At 40.2% G+C, this 15,454-nt stretch overlaps 1 protein-coding gene across 1 annotated transcript in view; it reads left to right on the forward strand.

Annotated features, from left to right (window-relative positions):
• The window catches only part of LOC309550553 (uncharacterized protein), a 161,070-nt gene that overhangs the window by 119,920 nt on the left and 25,696 nt on the right, over window positions 1–15,454 (forward strand). The window contains exons 9-10 of the mRNA XM_082250905.1: window positions 4,686–4,900; window positions 15,043–15,169. Of these exons, the coding sequence (XP_082107031.1) occupies window positions 4,686–4,900; window positions 15,043–15,169 (342 nt within the window). The remainder of the gene's footprint in view (window positions 1–4,685; window positions 4,901–15,042; window positions 15,170–15,454) is intronic.

Below are 15,454 nucleotides of genomic sequence, written 5' to 3' on the forward strand. Positions count from 1 at the left end.
ATCATAGAGTACGACTTGTCATGCAACTTTGCAGTCCCAAATCGCAGGACAAGTTGCACAAGTGTGAACGGGACCTAAGTCTGTCATAATGTACTGGTATGCAGTGCATACTAGTACATTATGACCTAAGCTTTTAAAAAAACATTTAAAAAAAAAATACTTTACTACCCTTTTTAAGGGTAAATAGTGCCCTTGTGCTGATTTTTCTTAAAAAAAAAAAAATGACCTTTATACTTGACAAAAACACCAGCGGGATGTGCAAATTTTTACAAAGTGACAATTTACAAGAAAAGAGTTAAGTGCATGTTTTATGACACAAAGAAAAGAGGCAAATGAGTTCTTTACAAACACTTACAACCTAAACAGTATACTGAAACATATTGGGAAGGTTGTGGCCAGATTCACATCTTCATGTTGCAGTAAAATATGACAAGGAACTGCACTATAAGGCTCCATGTACACGGGACGTTGTTAAAAGTCCCTTTGAATGCTGGAATTTTTAGGACGTTTGAAACGTCCGTTAGGTCGCGTTTGCACCCGCGTTTAGCGGGCGTTTGCGGGCGTTTGCGTTTAGAACCGTTCCTAGAGGTCAAAAAAATGATTCCCCTTTAAAATGGAAAAATGCGAACGCTAAACGCGGGTCATCGCGTTCGGTCGCGTTCGGCCTCGTTCGGTCGCATTCGGTCGCATTTTTGAAACGCCGGGAAACACACGTTCGAACGCAAATAATTGCGTTCTAAAAAAGTCCCTGAACGCAACTGCCTGCAAATGACTGTAAACGACCCAGTGTACATTGACAGATAAGATAACATGGAGCTGCATTCAGGGGCTTCTGAAAAAAACGCCCAACTGCTCCTAAACGGCCATTTCCAACGTCCCGTGTACATGGAGCCTTACACATAAATGTCCATTTTTTTCTGTTTTTAAGTGTTGGAAAAAAAAGGTACAGAATTTGTTGAGGTGTGTTGGCAGCCCTTTTAAATTAAAGGGGTTACCTTAATGTAATGCATGTTATGGCGCAATATATTGTTTGTTAGCATGCACACAATGTTGTACAACAGAGATATGAATCCAACCTGAAGTGGAGATCTGAAACAAGGGCATCAAAATGACCCTAAATATTTATGTTCCTGCTTGAATAAAGACTTTATTTGGGTTGAGTGTATGTCAGGTAGGACACAGTTGTGAATGTGAACCAGGGATGTAGCTAGTATTGTAAAAGATCTGTGGCTCCATCCTATGGATGTCCTGTTTAACCACGTCTGGAGCGGAAGGATTTGCCCCCTTAATGACCAGGCCATTTTTTGGGATAAAGCACTGCGTTACTTTAACTGACAATTGCGCAGTCGTGCGTCGCTGTACCCTATTAAAATTGATGTTTTTTCCCCCCCCCCCACAAATAGAGCTTTCTTTTGGTGGGATTTGATCACCTGTGTGATTTTTATGTTTTGTGCTATAAACAAATAAATGCAACAATTTTGAAAAAGAAAAAAAACAATATTTTTTACTTTCTGCTATATACCATTCACAAAAAAAAATTAAAAATCAGATTTTTTCATAATTTTAGGCCAATTTGTAATCAATTTGTAATCTGACACATATTTAAAAATAAAAATCCCAATAAGTTTATATTGATTGGTTTGCGCAAAAGTTATTGTGTCTACAAACTAGGGGAAAGATTTATGTCATTTTATTTCATTTTTTTTTACTAGTATTGGCAGGGATCAGCAATTTTTAGCGGGACTGGGACATTGCGGCGGACAGATCGGGCACCTAACTGACATTTGACACTTTTGGGGGGGACCAGTGACATTACTACAGTAATAAGTACTAAACATATGCACTGTTACTGTACTAATGACACTGGCAGGGAAGGGGTTTACACCAGGTGCGATCAAAGGGTTAAATGTATGCCTAGGGGGTGTTTTCTAACTGTGAGTGGGATGGGCTTATGGAATCAACACAGGGACCTGTGTTCCTAAATACAAGAAACACAGGAGTCCTGTGTTGATTGCTGACAGAACAGCAGTCTGCCGTGTTTATAACGGCAGACTGCCGTTCTGTCTTCCCGGGGAGTGATCGCGGGTGCCCGGGCGGCAATCCCAGCCGCTGACCCCACAGATCAGCTTCCCCTTTCACGAATCGGCGCGCATGCCCCCAGGCTTGTTCCCGAGGAGCGACGTATGGGTACAGTGATTCGTGCAGCTGAGCCAGCCTGCCGCAGTATATCCGCAGCGGGCAGTCGGCAAGTGGTTAAAAAGCGCACCAAAAACACCCCTCATGTGTAAATCTATAGAAAATACAACAAAAACTAGACGTGTGGAAAACTTAAAAAAGGTGTATGGTGCTGCCTATGTGCTCTTATTAATTGATAAAAGTCCTTAAAAGTGCCACAGTGCAATAAATATACAATATGTATCTCCTTATTGTTGAAATAAATAAAATGGTATGAAAACTATTAAAGGTGACTATAATGATAAAATATATTGTGAATGGTATTCCAAAAATCTTAGTAGCATAAAATTAATAAACACAAAATAAACAAGCCGTAGCGTGTTAAAGTGATAAGTGACAGATATTGTGAAGTGTGTATGGTGATCCTAAAAAGTTAGTATAAAAATTCCATAAGGGTCCTATTCCTTAGTAAGGCTGAATAAAGACAATCCTAAAATGTATGATAGAAGATCAGCGGAGCCTTACTGTATATATAACAATCCATAAATGTCCTCGGAAGTAAACAGTATAAAGTGTCACAAATGAGTGATAAAAGGTGGTATAAAATCTGGAGTGGCGTGTTGTAAAAAAAATATAAATACGTGATAAAAATGGGTGATAGAAAATTACGTGATAAAAAATTTGTGATAAAAAATGTTATGTGAGCGGCTATACCAATCCCTAGATATACCTGAATAAAATGATATGAATTATACAATAAACAATATAAACCAGCAGGGCACTATATATAAAACCAACCTACAAATGATTCAAGAGATATATAAAAAATGTGCAAGCAGCAGAAAACCACAGGGGACCCAGAGATTACCAGAGGGAATAGTATACCTAAGGCCCATTACCCCTGTAGGGGTGATTAATTCTGGTGAGTGCGGTCCTGGGGGTGCTGGGAGCACGGAGTGATCACCTGTGTTTGGCACGATACATTGAAGCACCTGCACTGAAGTCACTTTTTTGGGAAATATTTAGTTTTACACTGAAGTTTTTTATGGACTATTTATTATTACCATAATTGTGGGAAAGATTGAATTTTGATATATCTGATAGAAATTAAGTGGACTATTTATGGACTACTTCTTTATCATATTTATTTGAGATTCCGGTCGATAATAATTGCTGCTACTTCTTTCCGTGGTTTTCTGCTGCTTGCACATTTTTTATATATCTCTTGAATCATTTGTAGGTTGGTTTTATATATAGTGCCCTGCTGGTTTATATTGTTTATTGTATAATTCATATCATTTTATTCAGGTATATCTAGGGATTGGTATAGCCGCTCACATAACATTTTTTATCACAAATTTTTTATCACGTAATTTTCTATCACCCATTTTTATCACGTATTTATATTTTTTTACAACACGCCACTCCAGATTTTATACCACCTTTTATCACTCATTTGTTACACTTTCTACTGTTTACTTCCGAGGACATTTATGGATTGTTATATATAAGGCTCCGCTGATCTTCTATCATACATTTTAGGATTGTCTTTATTCAGCCTTACTAAGGAATAGGACCCTTATGGAATTTTTATACTAACTTTTTAGGATCACCATACACACTTCACAATATCTGTCACTTATCACTTTAACACGCTACGGCATGTTTATTTTGTGTTTATTAATTTTATGCTACTAAGATTTTTGGAATACCATTCACAATATATTTTATCATTATAGTCACCTTTAATAGTTTTCATACCACTTTATTTATTTCAACAATAAGGAGATACATATTGTATATTTATTGCACTGTGGCACTTTTAAGGAATTTTATCAATTAATAAGAGCACATAGGCAGCACCATACACTTTTTTAAGTTTTCCATTTTTCACTATATATCTCAGGAATATAGTTTTATAGGTGGGCTGCAGCCGGTCTCATTTAGGTTCTAATATATCCTAAGAGGGGATCCTCCTCACATACCAAAAACTAGACATGTGCAGAACGAAAAAATTTGTTTGGTTTTGATTCGTTATTTACATAATATCCATTTAGTCAAATTTGTTGAATTTGTTTTCGGACTTGCTTTACAACTGCAAACCTATAGTAGGCTCACTGATACGGCACTGACCCATTCACTTGAATCAGTCATTTTTCAGCAGCGTTACTGCCCACTGAACGCAACATGGGGGGATTATTTTTGCCGCTTTAGGGGGAGTGGTTGGGGCAGTAAAAATGTTTAATATTTAATTAAAGTATGGCATTAGTTAACAAAATGCCTCTTGTAAAACCACACCCTATTTAAATGAATGCCTCTCCCCTAATTAGTGTACATCATCCACCTATAATGGTTTGCTGGACGCACAGCAAAAATAGGTGTCCCTGGAATGTTTTTTGAAACGTTGGCAAATATGCACCCTATCATAGAGCAACAAGAAAAGATACAGTGAAGGCCATGTTATTGTATATGTACAAATAAATGCATTTATTTCCTTTTCACACTAAAAGGAACCACCTGGGCTCAGCAAATATTAAGCCTAATATGCAGCGAAGGACACCGAAATGGTACTGAAGAGATTGAAACTTCTAAAAGAGTGCAATGGTTTGAGTCCCGAGTACTTAATCCGGATGTAGATTACAACAGTTGTCCTTCACCTCGTCTGTTTGTATCTCATTTGTCAGAAACATTTGTACCCCGAGGACTGAAAAATACAAAGGCAAAAGTAAGTTGCACCATTTTGGGCTGATAATGTTATTGGAATATATTAGCTAATGTTCCCTTCACTTGAACTAAGGGGCCAAGCCCAACCCCTGAAAAACAACCCCACGCCATAATCCCCCTTCCACCAATGGATTTGAATGGGATGAATTAGAGCGGAGACTGCAAGCCAAGCCTTCTTGTTCAACATCAGTGCCTAACCTCACAAATGCACTTCTTGAAGAATGGTCAAACATTCCCATAGACACGCTCCTAAACCTTGTGAATAGCCTTCCTAGAAGAGTTGAAGCAGTTATAGCTGCGAAGGGTGGGCCAACTCAATATTGAACCCTACGGACTAAGACTGGGATGCCAATAAAATTCATGTGCATGTTCAAGCATGTTCATGTGCAGTTCAAGCAAGGCCAGTAAAACTGTTGAAAGTCCTCTCCAGTTCTAGGTGGTCATGTTCACCATGAAAAGCTATTAGTGCTCCCTTTCCTCAAGACCATCAGTGGGGCCCTTCTGTAAATCATTCCATTGCTGAGTTGCAGTCAATTCAACTCTTGGTGAATCAGATTGGCTCCCTCTAGAGATGAAGTTAATAGAAGCTCTGGCTGGTGAATTTTAAGTGCTCCCAAAATTAGACGGCAGAAGGGATCTTCTGTTTCTCTTAGGTCTTTCTTATTAAAAGTGGGTAGGTCCTTGTCTCTCACCTGGGTCAGAGGCAGTGTAGCATATGAACACCTGCAGCAGTACCCCAGGGACTTCAGCCCTTGTCACTCCTCTGGCTTAACATTCATCTCTCTGACAAAGGGCTTGTATTCCTTCCAGCGTCAGTCGAGTCCATAACCCTTTGTAGGCTTCAGCATTGCGCAGTCTCCTGGACAAGGTGTCAGTATTCCTATTTTAAATCCCTAGTCAATAATTTCAACTAATTTAGAATTCAGATTGAGCTGCTAGCCCCTGATGCCAAGTGGCATCTAACTTGGCAGTAGTGAGGATGCATGTGAGAAAAGAGTTTTCAGTCTTCACCATGCATTCTGCTTCATACAAGTAGTCTTTCAGTTTGCCTGGCACTGCCCACAGAACAAGGAACTCTAGCTAGTGAGTGAGGTAATTCTTCCTGGTGGGGGGGAGGCTCCAACTCACATAGGCACAAGGTCTTAAATGTCCATAATGTTCTTGATACCACACTTCACCAAGCCCCTCTCTGCTGGCATCCATGTTCAGTTTTTTTTAGGACAGAGCAGGGTGAGCATAAGCCAAAACACAGGTGTGAATAAGGCTCCATTTCAGCTGCTGGAAGACCTGTTCATATAGGTTAGAACACTCTTTTTGTAATGACTACAGTGACCCTTTAGCTTGAGAAGTCAAGTCTGCTGGGGTTAGCACATTTTATTCTGCCTCAGTCCTCAGAAGTAGAGATGTCCCGAACTGTTCGCCGGCGAACAGTTCCCGGCGAACTTTGCATGTTCGCGTTCGCCTCGGCGTGCGAACATATGCGATGTTCGGTCCGCCTCCTATACATCATCATTGAGCAAACTTTGACCCTGTACCTCACATTCAGCAGACACATTCCAGCCAATCAGCATACCCTCCCTCCCAGACCCTCCCACCTCCTATAAAAAAGCAAGGGCAGCATCCATCTTAGATTCATTCTGAAGCTGCAGAGTTAGTTAGAGCAGGGAGAGGGCTGCTGTTGCTGCTGAATTGATAGGGAAATAATTATCTAGGCCAGTGTTCTGTGTCCACTCCTGCTGTAAGGACAGCATCCTGACAGCACCCCAAAAAGCCCTTTTTAGGGCTGGAATATCAGTCTGCTTTTATTTATTTATTTTCTATATATTTATCAGGCATTTTTGGAGGCAGGCATGACTTTTTTTGGATTAGTGTCGGGGGGGGGGGGGGTCTAAAAAGTGTACCTGTGAAGTTTCAGCTCTGTAGCATGTCCAGAACCAGAAAAGAAAGATCATATAGGTGTAAAAGGAGGGTTCCCACCATCCCTGCTCTACTGAAAAATTATATTTTTTTCTGGTCCTGGACATGCTACAGAGCTGAAACTTCACAGGTACACTTTTTAGACCCCCCCCCCCCCAGACACTAAATCACACAAAAAAGTTCTTAAAAATTGTCATTTTTGATAGAGAGCCAATTATTGGAAAAAAAAAATAAAAATGTCTTTGGATTTAGTGCCTGGGGGGTCTAAAAAGTGTATCTGTGAAGTTTCAGCTCTGTAGCATGTCCAGAACCAGAAAAAAAAAAAGATCATATAGTTATAAAAGGAGGGTTCCCACCATCCCTGCTCTACTGAAAAATGATCTTTTTTTCTGGTTCTGGACATGCTACAGAGCTGAGACTTCACAGGTACATTTTTTAGACCCCCCAGACACTAAATCACACAAAAAAAGTTTTTAAAAATTGTCATTTTTGATAGAGAGCCAATTATTGGAAAAATTAAAAAATAAAATTAAAAAAAAAAATTTCTTTGGATTTATTGTCTGGGGGGGGGGTCTAAAAAGTGTACCTGTGAAGTTTCAGCTCTGTAGCATGTCCAGAACCAGAAAAAAAAAATAGAATTAGGGTTAGGGCTAGGGTTAGGGTTAGGGCTAGGGTTAGGGTCAGGGCTAAGGTTAGGGTTATTTTTAGTGCTTAGGGTTAGAGGGTTAGGGTTAGAGGCGTAGGGGTAGGGTTACTAACTCTAACCCTAAGTATCTCACCATAACCCTAACCCTATCCCCTAACACTAAACCTAACCCTAATCCTTAAAGCCCAGTTCCTGTCCCATTTTGGTCGGTTCTGGTCTGTTTGCGTTTTTCTACGGTGCGTTAAAAGGGGAGTTTGGTCTGTCAAAGTTTGGTCTGTCACTGTGAAGCGGGCGTAACCCTTACACTACCTGATCGATACAACATCATACCTGATCGTATACACACACTGGATGTTTTAAAGCACGTTATTCTAAACAATTTAGGAATGTTAGGTGATTTATTCCCTTTATGGATTAAAACCCGACTCTGCGTCAACTAGGTAATTTTCCATGGGAGTTTTGCCATGGATCCCCCTCCGGCATGCCACAGTCCAGGCGTTAGTCCCCTTGAAACAACTTTTCCATCACTATTGTGGCCAGAAAGAGTCCCTGTGGGTTTTAAAATTCGCCTGCCTATTGAAGTCTATGGCGGTTCACGAACATTTGCGGAAGTTCGCGTTCGCGAACATTAAATTTTATGTTCGCGACATCACTACTCAGAAGTAGGGATGATCGAGCGGTTCGGGTCGACCATCGGTTTGAACCGAACATTGGCTGTTCGAGGTTCGGCTGAATTTAGAACTTTTTGCTGAAAAAGTTTGGAATTCGGCAACCAGAACCGACCAAAATGCAATGGTTCAGGAAATGGGCTTTGAGACCCGGTTCACACTCATGCGAGTGCCGGGTTCGCATGTAATGTCGGAGCGCACTGCTCCGACATTACATGCGATCAGCTGTGCGGTGCGAGTTTAGCCATACAGTTTGTATGGCTAAATTCGCATCGCACCCGGTGCAAACACGCACAGGAGGCATTTTTGCAGCCGCATCAGGATCGGATCGCACAGCGGTTCACACTTGTGCGATCCCATCCTGTGCGAACTGCACGATCGCACTGCGATATGCGATCAAACTGGGGGTGTCGTTAAGATTACATTGACACCCCCAGCGTATCGCATATGGCAGTGTGAACTGCCGGGGGTGCGTGTGCGATGCGGGAAAAGGCTGCGAATTCGCAGCCTTCCCGCATCGCAATAGTGTGACCCGAGCCTAAAAGCCCGTGATTGGATCAGAACCATCAGTAAAAGCCAATTGAGGGGGCAGGAGAATGCTAGGAATGTGATTGGAGTGACTAGGGGGTCCATAGTCCAATCATTAGTGAATACGCCCCCCAGTATATAAGATAGCCCCCGCCAAATTCCTAGCATTGTTATACAGGGACATGGAAGAGAATGGAAGCAGTTCTGTTACTTCTGCTTCAAAGTGTCATTTAGCAATTTCTGCCCACAGAACAAGGAACTCTAGCTTGTGAGTGAGGTAATTCTTCCTGGTGGGGGGGAGGCTCCAACTCACATAGGCACAAGTTCTTAAATGTCCATCATGTTCTTGATACCACACTTCACCAAGCCCCTCTCTGCTGGCATCCATGTTCAGTTTTTTTTAGGACAGAGCAGGGTGAGCATAAGCCAAAACACAGGTGTGAATAAGGCTCCATTTCAGCTGCTGGAAGACCTGTTCATATAGGTTAGAACACTCTTTTTGTAATGACTACAGTGACCCTTTAGCTTGAGAAGTCAAGTCTGCTGGGGTTAGCACATTTTATTCTGCCTCAGTCCTCAGAAGTAGAGATGTCCCGAACTGTTCGCCGGCGAACAGTTCCCGGCGAACTTTGCATGTTCGCGTTCTCCTCGGCGGGCGAACATATGCGATGTTCGGTCCGCCTCCTATACATCATCATTGAGCAAACTTTGACCCTGTACCTCACATTCAGCAGACACATTCCAGCCAATCAGCATACCCTCCCTCCCAGACCCTCCCACCTCCTATAAAAAAGCAAGGGCAGCATCCATCTTAGATTCATTCTGAAGCTGCAGAGTTAGTTAGAGCAGGGAGAGGGCTGCTGTTGCTGCTGAATTGATAGGGAAATAATTATCTAGGCCAGTGTTCTGTGTCCACTCCTGCTGTAAGGACAGCATCCTGACAGCACCCCAAAAAGCCCTTTTTAGGGCTGGAATATCAGTTTGCTTTTATTTATTTATTTTCTATATATTTATCAGGCATTTTTGGAGGCAGGCATGACTTTTTTTGGATTAGTGTCGGGGGGGGGGGGGTCTAAAAAGTGTACCTGTGAAGTTTCAGCTCTGTAGCATGTCCAGAACCAGAAAAGAAAGATCATATAGGTGTAAAAGGAGGGTTCCCACCATCCCTGCTCTACTGAAAAATTATATTTTTTTCTGGTTCTGGACATGCTACAGAGCTGAAACTTCACAGGTACACTTTTTAGACCCCCCCCCCCAGACACTAAATCACACAAAAAAGTTCTTAAAAATTGTCATTTTTGATAGAGAGCCAATTATTGGAAAAAAAAAAAAAATGTCTTTGGATTTAGTGCCTGGGGGGTCTAAAAAGTGTACCTGTGAAGTTTCAGCTCTGTAGCATGTCCAGAACCAGAAAAAAAAAAGATCATATAGTTATAAAAGGAGGGTTCCCACCATCCCTGCTCTACTGAAAAATGATCTTTTTTTCTGGTTCTGGACATGCTACAGAGCTGAGACTTCACAGGTACATTTTTTAGACCCCCCAGACACTAAATCACACAAAAAAAGTTTTTAAAAATTGTCATTTTTGATAGAGAGCCAATTATTGGAAAAAAAAAAAAAATTAAAAAAAAAAATTTCTTTGGATTTATTGTCTGGGGGGGGGGGGGGGTGTCTAAAAAGTGTACCTGTGAAGTTTCAGCTCTGTAGCATGTCCAGAACCAGAAAAAAAATAGAATTAGGGTTAGGGCTAGGGTTAGGGCTAGGGTTAGGGTCAGGGCTATGGTTAGGGTTATTTTTAGTGCTTAGGGTTAGAGGGTTAGGGTTAGAGGCGTAGGGGTAGGGTTACTAACTCTAACCCTAAGTATCTCACCATAACCCTAACCCTATCCCCTAACACTAAACCTAACCCTAATCCTTAAAGCCCAGTTCCTGTCCCATTTTGGTCGGTTCTGGTCTGTTTGCGTTTTTCTACGGTGCGTTAAAAGGGGAGTTTGGTCTTTCAAAGTTTGGTCTGTCACTGTGAAGCGGGCGTAACCCTTACACTACCTGATCGATACAACATCATACCTGATCGTATACACACACTGGATGTTTTAAAACACGTTATTCTAAACAATTTAGGAATGTTAGGTGATTTATTCCCTTTATGGATTAAAACCCGACTCTGCGTCAACTACGTAATTTTCCATGGGAGTTTTGCCATGGATCCCCCTCCGGCATACCACAGTCCAGGCGTTAGTCCCCTTGAAACAACTTTTCCATCACTATTGTGGCCAGAAAGAGTCCCTGTGGGTTTTAAAATTCGCCTGCCTATTGAAGTCTATGGCGGTTCGCGAACATTTGCGGAAGTTCGCGAACATTAAATTTTATGTTCGCGACATCACAACTCAGAAGTAGGGATGATCGAGCGGTTCGGGTCGACCATCGGTTTGAACCGAACATTGGCTGTTCGAGGTTCGGCTGAATTTAGAACTTTTTGCTGAAAAAGTTTGGAATTCGGCAACCAGAACCGACCAAAATGCAATGGTTCAGGAAATGGGCTTTAAAAGCCCGTGATTGGACCAGAACCATCAGTAAAAGCCAATTGAGGGGGCAGGAGAATGCTAGGAATGTGATTGGAGTGACTAGGGGGTCCATAGTCCAATCATTAGTGAATACGCCCCCCAGTATATAAGATAGCCCCCGCCAAATTCCTAGCATTGTTATACAGGGACATGGAAGAGAATGGAAGCAGTTCTGTTACTTCTGCTTCAAAGTGTCATTTAGCAATTTTTAGTGTGAGGAAAGGGATATCTAGTGTAGTTAGGGTGCTATTTTCCACTATAGTTAGCTTTAATTATTCAGTTTCTGTAGGGAAAGTGTTAAGTGTAAGGGGACCGTAGTGTAGTAACTGACTCTGACTGCTATGGCAGGGTGACAAAACCCTTCCATATCACGGTGACTGCTATAGAGAAAAGATTGTTTCTCTTATGTCACTTTCAGAGCACTGATATGGCTTCTCACCGGTCAGCCTGCTTTTTGGCTGCAGGCGTTCATAGGGATTTTTTGAGGACATGTTTGGAGTCGGGCATGACATCTGAACATGTGTATAGGGGTATATATACACACACATGTCTGTATATATACACCTGCACATATATAGGTGTGAAAGGAGCAGAACACTATACTTGCGCTAATTAAATAATTAACACCAATATGGCTCCGCTCCTATCACACCTATATGTGTGTAAGTGTAAAATACATATAAGTGTGTGTGTATATATATACCCCTATACAGAAGTTCAGAAGTTTTGCATGCCTCCAAAGATCCCCAAAAAAATCCTGCAATAACACACCTGTGCATTTTTTTTGGCGCGGGCATTTTTTTGGGCATTTTTTTGGGGTCTTTGGAGGCATGCAAAACAAAAGTTCTGTTACTTTCACACCTATATATGTGTATGGGTATATATACATATAAGTGTGTGTGTATATATACCCCTATACAGAAGTTCAGATGTCATGCCTGCCTCCAAAGAATAGGGGTATATATATACACACACACATATGTATTTTACAATTACACATATATAGGTGTGATAGCAGCGGAGCCATATTGGTGTTAATTATTTCATTTGCGCAAGTATAGTGTTCTGCTACTTTCACACCTATATATGTGTATGGGTATATATACATATAAGTATGTGTGTGTATATACCCCTACACAGAAGTTCTGATGTTATGCCTGCCTCCAATAACCCCCAAAAAATGCCCAAAAAAACGCTTGATACTAAACCGGCAAGGTGTGAAAATAGCGGAGCCATATCCCTGTTCTATAAGTGACATAATACAAACAATCTTTTTTTTATGGTTCTGGACATGCTACAGAGCTGAAACTTCACAGGTACACTTTTTAGACCCCCCAGACACTAAATCCAAAAATCTCTTTTTTTTTTTTTTTTTCAATAATTGGCTCTCTATCAAAAATGACAATTTTTAAGAACTTTTGTTTGTGTGATTAATAGTCCCTGAGGCATGACCCAGAACCATAGGCACTTTTTAGGGGCATTTATTGGGTTTTAGGGCTTCAAAATGGTGTTTTTTGATTACCGAAGTTCGGGTCCCATTGATTTCAATGGGGTTCTGAAATCCGCGCCGAACTTTTGGGAAGTTCGGATGTTCTGGCCGAACCTAACTTTTGAAAAGTTTGATCATCCCTACTCAGAAGTTCTTTCGGCTATCATGGTAAACCTTTCTATAAATCTTTTGTAATAAGCAAAGAACAAAAGAAACAGCTAAAGTTCTGTGACATAACAGTGCCTCAGCCAAAAAGCCACTTCCTTTTTGGGGCAATGGCCACTCTCAGACAGCTGACTCATACAGCTGACACAATGCATTTAACGCCAACCTATTCCCTACTTCTATGTAGACGCTACCATAAAATGAGTTCCTAGCTGGGTCAAGATGCTACTAAACCAGATTCCTATAGACCCATAACTTTATAAAATTTCTCTTTATTCTAAATGTTATTTTTGTTATTTTTTTTAGAAGAGTGTCCCTGTTGTGTTGATGAGAACACAGGCAAGAATGGCAGTATAATCTAAACACTACCTTTTTAAAGAATCCCAGACCTAATGCAGCACCTTTTGCTAATGCAAACATTTTAACAATGGGTTTCTTGCAATATAAGACTGCCAGCTCAGAGACTGACCCCATAGAGTTGATGATGGTCACAAGGCATTCTCTGCACATGGTTTTCTGATTAAAAACCGCTCATCCATTTGCTGTTAAAAGCATCCATGGGCTTTTCTGACAATGTGGAGGTATGGCATGGATAGCGTAATGGAAATGGTGGAAATGGATGTTTCAAAGCAGTTTAAAGTCTTACTCAAGGAAGTCAATGAAATAGAACAAGAAATAAAAATTAACATATACAACAGAGTTGTAAAGCATAGTTTTATTATTGTATGCATTAAATAACAAAAAAAATGTATCCAGTATTAAATTGAAAAAAATAAAAATAGCCAGAATTATTGTACAGTTGATGTACAGTATGTAAGCAGCGTTATTAGGCTGCAGTTTCAAAGCAAGAGGTAAGGCATGCTTTATTAAGAAGCTAAAAGTTAGAGTGTATTATCTTACAAACAATAGCTGGAAAAATTGATGTAGTAGATAATGCACAGTAAAGAAGCAGATTTATTAGACCATAATTGAGAGGGTGAAACATCCCCAAAGAGGATGAGGCATCACATGCTGACAGCTGAACGTGCTGGGTAGAGATGAGTCACTGGTTGTTAGGACACCAACAGATACTGACTTCCTAACAAGCTGGAGCTCTAAGCAGGAAGCTGTCACATTTAGCAGTGGTGTTTCACTTCCCACTGCAGCTGGATGTTTGCTCGACTTAAAGCCCATTCATTTAGCCATTCATTGAACCTACCAAACATACAAACCTGAAGCTTCTCTCTAGGCAGCACTGTAATCTCCATATACTTTGTACACAATGCAGACAAAGCTGGACCTGCATATTATTTCCTCTTCTGGTCAGATGTTCTTAGCCTTTAATGTTAGGGTATTTTCTAAATTGTTTGGATGTTATTTTACTTTTCCTAAAGTTTTTAAAGCTATATTACAGAAAGCCACATTCACCCTGAGAAAGTCAATAAATAGAAACTGACATTTCACACATTACAAACATTACAGGTGTTCTATGTGACTTTTGTGTGAATGCTGAGACATTCACAAATCATTTTTTTAGACATTGATCCCTCCATGTAGCAGATTTAGCAGTGCAATTTAACAAGGAAAGACAAGCAATGTTTTTATCAAGAAATACAATTTAGAGTGTATTATTTCACAGAAAATAGTCAGAAATGTTGTGCACTCTCTGCGCAGTACATAAGCAGCTTTATCGGGCCACAATTTAAGAAGGAGAGACCAGGCCAGGCAGGTATAAAAACACAAAGTGTATTATTTAAAGACAATACCCAGTAATGATGCACAGACTGCATGCAGATTATGTAAGCAGCTTTTAGGATGGAGAGACTATGCAAGTTTTAACCAGGAAATCAAAATAAGAGTGTATAATTTCACAAAATTTAACAAAAAGCCATAAAAAAAGTCCAGAATTAATGTTCACTTTAGTAAGCTGCAATTTCAGAGGAAGAGACTGATCTGGTTTTAGCCAATAAAATAATATAATACCTTTGATTAACGTGTGCTTGCTATATTTACTTAAGCTGCTGGATGCCAAAATAGTTCACAGCAAACCCTGTAAATTAGCTTATTAAACGTCAACAAACTACACCAAATACAAAATTATGATAAGGTATGCTGGCTGTTTTAGAAAAACTGATAGATATCCATAAATCCATCTTTATACAAGTTATAGTTTATCCCTTATTTCAGGTTATCTACGTGATGAGGAATCCAAAGGATGTGATGAACTCAATGTATCATTTTCAAAACATTGTGGTTTTAACAGAGAAGTCACCAGATTTCCAACACTTTTTTGAGAAATTTTTGGATGGAGAAGGTAACTATGTGTGTCCCAACTGTTCATGTTATTGCAGATTTAGTAAAAGAGTAGTTTTCATCAGATTTGCAGAAACCTTTGTTTGTTTTCAATAAGAAGAATAAAATAGAGATTATTGCGCTAACTTAAAAAATGTAAGCAGCTGACATCAATCACTGAACTAAGGAGGGTGATAAATCAATAAATACAAAAATATGTGCAGCGCTAGAAGAAAAAAATTCCCAACAAAATAAATTGTCCAATCGCAGGAAACATTCCACAAGTAATGTAAACAATTGATGGTGA

Source organism: Pelophylax lessonae (assembly GCF_965119305.1).
Source record: "Pelophylax lessonae genome assembly, chromosome: 3".
Taxonomy (NCBI): Eukaryota; Metazoa; Chordata; class Amphibia; order Anura; family Ranidae; genus Pelophylax; species Pelophylax lessonae.